Raw genomic sequence first — 11,275 nt, forward strand, 5'->3', positions numbered from 1 at the left:
TGTCAGGAGGTACTAATGATCAGAGGCTTTTAGGAAGATCTGGTTACCCATAGCAACTTGATTATCCATTTCATATGTCTAGAGCAGTATGAGAGAACAGAAGGGATTCCTCAGACACGTTTTACACTGGATTCTAAAACTAATGTCTTTCAGGTAATGTGGGTCAGTTATTAACACTGGAGCTGCTACCCAGGGAGAGTTGCATTTAGTACTAGACTAGCCATTCAGAGGCTATAAAGCAGCACTTCTCACTCTGTATCTATTTTTATAATAAAGGTTTATTGCAGATTGTTTTTTTAAACACAGTAGTACCCATAACACAGCCCCACATGGATGCACATTAAAGTAACACTAAACTCAATCTTAAAAATATATTCAAGGGGCGTGGCCTGGACATGGAGCTGTGAAGACACGCTTTAGGGGAGCTCTGTGACCACCAAGCTGGATCTACGTTTTAGCTGACTTTATCTCCACAATTTACCCATGCCCAAGGAGCCTAAGGCTTGCGGTACTCACGGTGACCCCCGCTCTGCCTCGATCTACGACATCCAGAGTTTAGTGTCACTTTAAAGCCTGAAGGCGTATCATTCCCATCATCCAATTTGGAAACTGTCTTACCTTGGGGCAGCAGGGAGTAGAGGGGCAGCAAGGGCGCGGAATTCCTATCTCCTGACGCCAGGGACATGCAGTTGTTTTGGGCAAGTAGAGCCAAAATGTACAGCAGGGGAAGCCGCCGCTTGTTTTGTACAAGTGATCCCGGCAATGTCACCGAGATCACTTGTATGCAGCCTGCAGGTCTGCCATTCTCCAAGGGGGGTTGGCTGGTAGGGGGGACGCATTGAGGATCCTGGCCTTGGGGCAGCAGAGAGAGTAAATCCGGCACTGCTTAACCAGATACCCGAACAGATTCCTGTCAGAGGGAGATTTGCTCTGACTGGCAGTGCCGTGAGGGAATATGAAGCCGGCTTCACGGCCAATCAGGAAGCCGGGTCGCCGCTAATGACTCGCGACCCTGCTTCCTAAACGGCCGGCAAGCTGCCTCCATACCGTTTGGCCGGCTCCATGCTGATTGGCCAAACAGCGTGGTGCTGGCTTCCCAGTCAATCAGTAAGCCGAGCCGCGGGTAATGGCCCACCACAGACCTAAAAAAAGTATGCAAATCAGGAAAGTCAAAGAAGTGTTAAGTCCTGATTTGCATATAAGTGTTTAATGACTCAAGGTAGCCAAGCAAGAGAATTTGCATAGCATCTGGGCAGTTAGCATTTTTTTTAAAGGGTCAGGAAGAGCAGCTTTTATGTTTATCCCTTCATGGGACTCTACATGAGCTGAACTTAAGTCACAGTTTCTCCTCTTCATAGTTTTTTGGTAGAAGATAGTTTGTATGTTGCTTCTGCCAAAAATCTCCTTGTATTGCTAGAAAACTTCTCTTATTCTACACCACTTGCTGCACAATAACAGTGAAGTATGTATGCCTGGCATCTGTAGGATGCAGATTAGTGAAGCCTAGTACCAGTAGCATAGAGCAGCTCCATGCATCATTGCTGGCTGCCCAACGGCTGAAGTAGCAAGATAACAGCAGGGGAAGAAGCTACAGTAAAGATGGCACAGACAGCTGTATATTTTCCATGATGTGCATGCATGCCATGCATATTGGCACCTCATGGCAAGTGCTCCTGTCATATGCCACCCCTTCAGTTTTACTTTGAGGGCCCATTTTACACTACAAATGCTAGGTGCTGCAATTTCTGTGTTGCCCTGCATTGAGGTGTGTTGCTGTGTAAGACAACCTATACAGAATGAACATGCAAAAAAACTGGCATGTGAATTTTTGGAGCACACTGCTACTGACACTGTGTGTTGTGATGTGCATTATGGAGGTGCCTTGGGTTGCCATTTAAAATGAATGGCACTGCAGAGCACCAACACATGTGTAGCACATTACTCAATGTGGTATGTATCCGAGCTCTGAGGAAGTAGGGGTGGTAAACTGGTGAACGTTACTGGGGGTGTATTATAGTGAGGTGGCTGCTGCCTCTGAGTTCTGCTCCTCCAGAATACCATCCAGCTCATTGACATCTATCACTGGTTTCCAGGAGCTTAGCGGGACACTAGCCAGATTGTCCCACTCTGCTGTTTGGAACCAGTGACCAGAACATCACAGGTTGCTAAGAGCTCTTACCAACCTGGGATGCTCTGGCCGGAAAGGGGGTGGCAGGCACATGACCCAATTAGATGCTGCCTCATTATAGGGACGGCCCTTGGTGTGGGGCCCTAAGGGTTTAGGATAATTTAATTTCACTCTGTACAGCAGTGGTGTGTAGAAGGCCATCTCCTAACTCTCAAAAAAGCATTGCCTAAAGCAGTAGATCACATAGGGTCCAATTATCCTCTCAATGTCGAGGCGAGCTTCATATGATATGAATGCCACAGCACACATTATTGCTAACCATGGGCACTACTTTACCCTTTTGATACTGCTGATGTAACTATTAAGGGGGCAGCAGCACTGGCATGTACACAAACCCCTGGCTGCTTTAGCAGATGTGAGTTTAATATTTTTTTTCTCCAGATTGCCAACTTTCTTTACCTCCACCCGATCACATATAGGTACATAGTTAGTCAGGTTGAAGAAGAAAAAAGACATATGTCCATCAAGGTCAACCTACAGCTACATGCTGAGGCTAATTTACAGCCTAATAAACAATAAAGTTAAAGCCCCCCAATGCCCACCTACACACACTAACAAAACACAAATGTGCACGTCGGGTGCAACGATTGCACCATACATATCATCGCCCCAGATGCTGGCGAGAGAGCAATGATTCTATTGTCATCATTTACCCTCAACTCTCAACTGGTGAGCCGGAAAGGGTTTCAAAGTAGCCTATGGACAATTTAGGGTACCGCAGTTTTGGCTTAATTTCACAGACATGCAGTTTAGAGGCTTCAAATATTTGGTATAAATGCATGTAACCATCTTTTATGAAGAAAATGGGTATTATATTGTTTGTGCACTAAAAATCAAACAGAGTACATATTTTTTTTTTGAAAAAAAATAGATTTGATAGATAGTAGCACAATTATCAATTGTCATGAGTCATAAAAAAAATTCCAACTTTCAACATTTTATTCTACATGGTCTCTGCTTTCAGAAAATAGATAATGTTTGGGGGGGGTTGTAGGTAATCATCAGGCACAATGTGACTTGCGGTCCCGTGTGGCCGATCGCATTTCGGCCGGAGGGCGTGGCTACGGTGCCAGTCACTTCAATGGCCCACCACGCGCCCTCCTGTCCCACAAAAAAAGTGAGCGGGCCGTGTTCCGGCCCAGAATCGGGCCAGAACGCACTGCGTTTGGTGTTAACCTAGCCTTGGGTCCCAATCCTTGGGTTGAGGGCTTGTTCAGCCCGAAAGCATGTGCGTTCAAGAGCGGTAGCTGCTGGAACGCACCGCGATCCCTAAGAAACATCCCCCCGCGTTCTGGGGCGGGAGGGGGCATGGCGGTGCCATTGAATTCAATGCCACGCCCGCCTCCCGCCCCAGAACCGCTCTGGAACGCACACGCTTTCGGTGTGAACAAGCCCTTAAGCTTTGTGAATTGAGCCTTTTATGTTATTTAAAAAAAAACAGACAGATACAAAGTTTTACACAGACCTCTACTACACTGACCCCATAGTTCTCCTTTAACATAAGTGTCATTTCACATGCTGGATAGTGACCTGGTGACGAGACTATGCTGGTTTAACACATCGTCCTTTTAATTGCTTCAGCTGGAGGAACATTTGTCTTGCGAGAAAAATAATATTTTTAAATCACAAAAAATGAGCAAGGTGAAAACTTTTTTTTTTCGGTCTGTGTGAAGCACAAATCCTTTCAAGTTTAGCATAGGAGGTGTTTAAAAGTTATAAAGTCCCAGTATATCCTCTCCAGTTATATCAGCATTGTAATGGGAATACATACAGGAGTTGCTTCCGATAATGCAATCAAAGCTTACTTGAACAAAATCCCTTTTATGTAGTGAGTGCTGCCTTCCCTCTGCCCATCACTTCCACCAACTTCCTGGATTCCCAGTGTGCTTTGCGTCTCTTCCCTTGCTGCTTGATGTGATGCAATCTCCATTTCTCACTACTACATATCCCACTATGCATTGCTACCAGCAAGCAATGATAATGTTACATTGTTCAGACAGCTAGTTGTAGTGCAGAAGACAGGCTCTGTGAGAGTTGTGACTCAGTGCATTGAGGAAATACATCCTAGGGGCATCTTCAATAAGTTTACAAACTTCTAGATGGATCTTGTTAATAGGAGTTGGAGAGAAGTTATGGAAATTCAGTATTGATGTTTAGTTTTTGACCATAGATACCCTTTACCGGTCTCAGATAACATACCAGGAAGGCAGCAAATATAACTTCAACGAACTTAACCAATGTCACATGTTAGCATGCGGTGCATACAATGTATCAAATGCAGAAAAAAATAAAAAGAGCTTTCTATGCATACAACGTCTATATGTTAAACCAGAGCCTCATCTCAGGCGAAACCAGCTTTTTCACCCATTCTCAATGTTCCCATGTGCAGCCACACATATGAAATACATTCTTGATCACCAATACCAATCAATGGAAAACGTCTTTAGACATAGCATTGCATATATTCCCGGATTCAGTGTATGAAAGTCATTTCCTTCTATGTGCAGCAGCCTCACTTCGCAAATTATGAATGACGGTAGAAATACAATTAAACTCAAATTAACGAAAGTGCTGGAATTGCACCATGGCCAAAACATATACCTAATAGATACCATGCCTACACCATACACATAGCCCCTCCAACCACACATACAGAATTATTATAAAGTATGGCCACTGGCATCACCAAAGGACTGCACATAACTTCAGGAGAATGGTCAGAGACCGAAAACATGCTACAGCAAATGGTCAGAGACCGAAAACATGCTACAGCAAATGGTCAGAGACTGACAACATGCTGCAGTAAATGGTCAGAGATTGTGAACATGCTACAGTAAATGGTCAGAGACTGAGAACATGCTGCAGTAAATGGTCAGAGATTGTGAACATGCTACAGTAAATGGTCAGAGATTGAGAACATGCTACAGTAAATGGTCAGAGACTGAGAACATGTTACAGGAGATGATCAGTGTCTGAATGGTCAGAAACTGCATACATGCTATAAGAGTTGTTGGAGACTTAGGACAAGCTTTAGGATACCATCATAGACTGGCGATTACATGAGACTGTTAGGCTATTACAGCCTCTTTACGACTCAAAACTTCCATATTTGTGATCCCTACAGCCCCCTTGAATACCGGTGCCACATCTGATATTTTCTCAATGAGATCATAGTGTGAAAGCAAGTCATGTAACTTCAAGAGCCCAGGCTAAAGAAGAATTTTCCTTTACTGGCCTAGCTAAGAGCACTGATTTCAGGGTGTCCAGTAGGTGCCCAAGGGCCAAATGTGGCCCTTGGGCTGCAGGTTGGGCACCAGGGCTAAGGATTCTTTTGTAGGAAATAAAACAAACAGCAAAAGTACATCAGGACTAAAACAAAATAATAATTCTGAATTAATTCAATGTATTTCTCTAAAGACAAAACCGGCTTTAAATAAAAAGTGTTCTAATCTCCACACAAATGGAAATTACATTTTTTTTGATTGACATGAAAATATGGGACTATAATCCAGGACTGGACAAATCCCAGGAGACACATAGTCAATGTTCCTTAAAAATGACAGCCGGGCTTTACTTTTAAGGTTTTCTCTAGTTGTCATCAATGGAGCTAGTTCCTAAAAAAATCCTGCTGGCTGCTGAATTGTATATGAATTTGTCCTCCCCTGATATAATGATCACATATTTAAGATGTAGACCCATAAGCTAGCAATCTTTTTTTTTTTTTTTTTTTTAGTGCATGTCCTTAGTCATTTTAAGTAGATGCCGGAGCCAGCTGGATATGCTGCTGTGATATTTAACTCTCTGAATGCTACACGACACTGACACTCCCCCTCACCCCCACCCCCCTAACTCTGTTCCTTAAAGTAGTTTTGGAGACTCACACCCCAGCTATGTTTCCCTTTCGGTCCCTGTCAATCACACATTCCCCAGAGACTCAACACCCCCAATGCCTCTACAGTCTGTCACAGCAGTGATGGGCGTCCAACAGGTGCCTTGTCCCCAGGATAAGCTCGATCGCCTTCCTCGGCTTAGTTAACCTCTCCAATCCTGGAGATATCAACTTAAAACTGGAGGAAATAAACTCTTCCATGCAGAACGTCCTAAGGGAACGGAGGGAAGCTTTCCGAACTGGATTTAGTCATTTCAGCATCCCAAAAAGATTTCCATAAAAGACATGGCAAGGAAGGGAAGAGTGCCTCTTCGCACTTACCGTCCTGAGGAACTGGATTTCGTCCTCGCTCTCTCCATCGGCCATGATGCTCTAGGTACCTTCCTCTCTGCTACAGGAGGGTCCCCGTGGTCGGCCGGCTTGCGTCGTTGAACGAATGGGTAATCCGTGTGGTTTGAAGGGGGAGAGAGAGAGGTTGTGCTGTACTCCCCTCTCTCTGTGTGGAGAGATGGCACACAAAAAGTAGCCACCACTCCATGCTCGCTCCCGGGATGGACTACAATCTCAATATAAATGAGAAAACTAAACATGAGATTGTAGTCTACAGTCTAGAAGAAATGACGTTTTCTTCATATGCCCAGTTACGATTTTGTTTTGCGTAGAGTGGGGAAGGGTAGAACTTCGGTCAGGTATACACAGCTATCTGGGACTCCACTGTGGAGGTTTTCACTCATTTCCTCACCCTGTGACACCGCTGCTGGCTATTGTATTGAGCAGCTGCTGCATGTCTGAACAGCACCTGTGTCTGAATGGATGCAAGGGCTGTTCAGATGAGATTTGTCAGACTCTAAAATCCTTCAAACAAAAGTTGACTGAAAAATCAGCGAGAGCGCAAGAAAAAGGGGAAGGGGAGGAGTGTTGGGAGTGTTGTGATGGCAAGATCTCCCATGGCTTTAAAGAAGAATTGCAGAGAAAACATTTCCAGTTTTGGATAGAGGGGGAAAGGGTTAAGCTGGCTGAATCGGCCATAATTAAAGCACTACTCTGGGGAAACATTTTCTTAACCCTTGCAGTGAGGCTACCCCTACATTGCAAGGGTTAAGTGCTTGCTTTTGGCTAGGTGCAAAAATAAAGTTATATTCACCCGATCCTCAGAGCCAGCTGGCTGTTACAGAGCTCCCTCCAGCCTGTCCCCTCCTCCACTGCAACATAGGAAGTGATGACCTTACACTGCTAGAGCAAAGGGAAAGAGGCTCCAGGGACCGGTAAAAGACTAAAACTGGCCATACACCTATAGATTATCTGCAGATTTTCTATGGTCAGATGAAAAAAGTGCAACAGATTCCTCCATCTACGCTAAACTGTGTGTATGGAGGAATCTCCCACTGGGCCAAGCTCCAGTATCTTGCTAGTCGGCCCCACTGGCTCTCAAAATACCTGAACAATCTGATTGGATACAGGCATTGTTCAGGTATTATGAGAGCCAGCGGGGCCGACTAGCAACATACTGAAGCTTGGCCCAGTGGGAGATTCCTCCATACACACAGTTTAGCGTAGATGGAGGAATCTGTTGCACTTTTTCCATCTGACCATAGAAAGTCTGCAGATAATCTATAGGTGTATGGCCAGTTTAAGTTGGCTCCAAGGAGTAGAACTTTGCAGAGAGACAAAAACAAGCACTTAACCCTTGTGGGGGTGGCCGGCCGGAAAGGGTTAATAACATGTTTCTCTGGAGTTCTGCTTTAATTATGGCCGATTCAGACAGCTTAACCCTTTCCCCCCCCTCTATCCAAATCTGGAAACAAATGGGCTGGGGTTGGGATTCAGATCACAAATGGGTCCTCTAAATATTACTATAAACAATTAAATTTCCATATTGAAAAAAACAAAAAGGAAAATTTATTGTTAGTTACATTTGAGTATTTCCACAACAGAACAGTACTTAAAATAAAGAATTAAAAAAAAAACAAACACAAAAATATGTCAAAACAGACATTTAAAACATGGAGTGAAAACACATTGACCTGAACACAGAAAAGGTAAGACGTTATAAGCCCCACCCCCCCAAACTGTAAAACATACACATGCAAAGCAAACACTGCTTACCCACATATTGGGAATGCACAGTATCACCCGGGACCATAAAGTGTAACCATTCATATTATTTGGGTTTAGTAAGGGCATGCAATACCCAGGGAACCAATCACAAGCAAGCTTTTGAAAACGAAGGCTAGTGAATGCCGGTATCGGATTGGTTGTAACGGGTTACTACAAGTTGATTCTATAGTATAAATAAGTGCAATTGAACATCTAATGGCTTCAGCTGCATGAAAGGGCATTTGTTTTTGAAAACTGCAGTTTGCTATGAGCATATATAATGCAATGAGAGACCACGTGTGACTCACTCCTCAGTGTCGCTTCCTTTTTAAATGGTTAGGTATTATACATTTTGCCTTTACTTTTTATCTGCACTGAGCAAACTGATTCACCAAGTTAATATCACAACTATTGATTGCTAGTTTTAAACGACAATAAATATAATTACTAGAAATAAACTGTTGAAAAGATGAAATTAATATGATCTCTTTAACGTACTAATGGGATTCGTTTAAAGCTGCAAATTGTTTCAAAAGTACTTCAAATGTCCAGCCTGGCGACATTTGTGACATCATAAAGATTAGGCTCTCTCTGCCCCATACTGACATTTGCCTGGCGGTGAAGTGGGGTGCACAGTCGTGCCTGGGAACCCGTGGGACGATATCTAACCAGTGACCTCTGAGTATACCAAACATTGCTTTTATTGACCTTCTAAATCCACCGTGTCACTTATAGGTTCCAGTCTACAACAAGTGAGTGGGCATTCTTCTAGACTCAAAGGTGTGTCCAATAGCTGCCTCTCGGTATCTATGGGGGTATCCTCAAAGGATACTTGGTGCCCCAACTCCAGGCTATGCTGGCCCCAGTGGCTCAGAGTAATATTTTTACGGCTAACAAAGACTTGTCGGTTCCGTGCACTTAGGAATTTTGAGTTGCCATCACCAACGTTGTCTTCTGATCTTTTAAATCCAATCTGGTCTCCATTTGACCTCAGACCACATTCCTGACTCAATGAGCGTCCAAATCGTCTTGCCCCTTTACGTCTGATAGTGTGAGTGGCCAGCTTTTCCCAGTCTTTTTGCTGGGGATCCAAATCTGAAATGCTGGGCACCCAAGGAAAGCTTAGGACCAATTTCCTTACACTTCGGTATTGGGATGTGTGACCAATGCCATTAGGTCTTCTTAGGGGTGGAATGGGATGGGGAGAACTTTGTTCACCCACAGAGACCTGATCGGGAACATCTTGAGAATTATCCGTGTTTAAGCAGTATTTCAAAGGGTCACCATCAAATGCCTGAATATATGCATTATCTGCAGAGAAATTGAGCCCATCATCTTGGCTTCTGCCTTCCTTGTTAAGGGTCAAACTGGTCTCAAGGAATGGCTCTTGATCTCCGTCACCTTGAACACATTCACCCACCTTCTCGGGCATGCTGAGTGAACGACGTAATGTCCTGCGCTTCTTACTAGACCTTGCCGCTTCCACCTCCTCACTGCCCAGGGCCAGCAACTTTAAGGAAGGAGAGGACATCAATGAGGGAGGTGATGATTGAGTTTGAAGAGAGGAATCCCTGTTACCTGGGGTATCAACTGTAACAAAGCAAAAAAACAAAAACTTTAGAAAAAAGTAGGAGCAAAAGCCAGATTTGTTTATTTTTAAACTAGATAAAGAAGAAAATGGTGAAGAGTATTGTCAGGGGCTTCTTGTGGTCTATGTGCTACTAGGGAGGTTTCCTTTACCTCCTGCCTCCAGACAGAGTGTGAGAGGAAATCTTTTCAAAGTGTGGAGAAATTCCTTTAATGCCTTTTCCAGTGAATTTGAGGTTTTCTATCATTTTCTGTGTGCGAAGAGTGTGCGAAGAGAGAGAGAGCGAGCGCGAGAGAGCGAGCGAGCGAGAGAGAGCGAGAGCGAGCGAGAGAGAGCGAGAGAGAGCGAGAGAGAGCGAGAGAGAGCGAGAGAGAGCGAGAGAGAGCGAGAGAGAGCGAGAGAGAGCGAGAGAGAGCGAGAGAGAGAGCGAGAGCGAGAGCGAGAGCGAGAGCGAGAGCGAGAGCGAGAGAGAGCAGAGGCAAGCGGGGAGAGAAAAGAGAGATGGGTTTTAACACTTCTACAATCTATCAAAAACTAGAAATGAAAAAGTTTCGGCTTTAGATACACTTCAAGGACAAAGACAGATCCCCCAATTTTTATGTCAGACAAAATTGTCATCGTAGGAAGCTGCTGAATGAAGCCCTTTAGTGCTTCTGCTGTAAAGTGTGGGTATGCATAGCTCCATAGTACCTGCAGGTACAGAGGTCAGTGAGGGCTGGTTTTAAAATTAATTGAAGGCTGCGAAACAAGCCCTTGACATTCATGTAAATGCATGAATGTCCATAGCCAAGCTAAAGGTTTACTTGAAGCATGCAAAGACCTCTGACTGACGGTGGCACTGTTGGCCACAACCAAGTGATAAGCTGTAAAGCTCCATATTGGCCACCTATTAAAAAGGTTTTAGTTTATTGGACTGCTAGCATATATTGGAAGGTTCTCCTACGGGAAGATATTAGAGGTCCCCTTATTATATTGAACTAAAACAATGAAAACTTAGGGTAACTCACCACTGTTTGAAGTTTTCAGAGCCACTCTGAAATCTTTTCCATTGAAGAAAGGCCCATCCAGAGCATCTGCAACCATCTTCTTCATCAAATGCCACCCAGTCTGCTCCAGGCTTTTACATTCTGGATTCTGAAGAAGACATGGAAGCAAAGAAGAAGACACTGATCATGAAGGAAGGAATATATCTGTATCAAGATGTTAAATGTGGCAAACAAAATACAATAGGCCTAGTTCACAAACCACAAAATATTAATTCTTAAGAGTTCCGTTTTGGCGGATCGGATTGTGATGGATCTTATGTAAATGGACACACGTCCACTTACATCTGACTTCCCATAGACCTAACATGGATCTGGTAAGTTCTGTTTTTTTCCTCCATTGTAAAATGGTGGGAAAAAACTGGATAGATATGGATTTCACGAGAGGGACATCCGCATCATTCTGACAGGCATCCATGTGGTAAAGGCCTTAGGTTGTTATTTTAAAGTTACATACAGCTAAAGCTAAA

At 44.0% G+C, this 11,275-nt stretch overlaps 2 protein-coding genes across 2 annotated transcripts in view; both read right to left on the reverse strand.

Moving 5' to 3' along the window:
* The window catches only part of RYR1 (ryanodine receptor 1), a 178,615-nt gene extending 172,172 nt beyond the window's left edge, over positions 1-6,443 (reverse strand). The window contains exon 1 of the mRNA XM_018555990.1: positions 6,399-6,443. Within this exon, the coding sequence (XP_018411492.1) occupies positions 6,399-6,443 (45 nt within the window). The remainder of the gene's footprint in view (positions 1-6,398) is intronic.
* Positions 6,444-8,874: 2,431 nt separating this feature from the next.
* LOC108786656 (rho GTPase-activating protein 11A-like) overlaps positions 8,875-11,275 on the reverse strand; it is a 21,400-nt gene continuing 18,999 nt past the window's right edge. The window contains exons 13-14 of the mRNA XM_018555991.1: positions 10,770-10,896; positions 8,875-9,764 (exon numbers count right to left, since the gene is read on the reverse strand). Of these exons, the coding sequence (XP_018411493.1) occupies positions 8,875-9,764; positions 10,770-10,896 (1,017 nt within the window). The remainder of the gene's footprint in view (positions 9,765-10,769; positions 10,897-11,275) is intronic.

Source organism: Nanorana parkeri, unplaced genomic scaffold (genome assembly GCF_000935625.1).
Source record: "Nanorana parkeri isolate BGI_ZX_2015 unplaced genomic scaffold, ASM93562v1 scaffold221, whole genome shotgun sequence".
Classification (NCBI taxonomy): Eukaryota; Metazoa; Chordata; class Amphibia; order Anura; family Dicroglossidae; genus Nanorana; species Nanorana parkeri.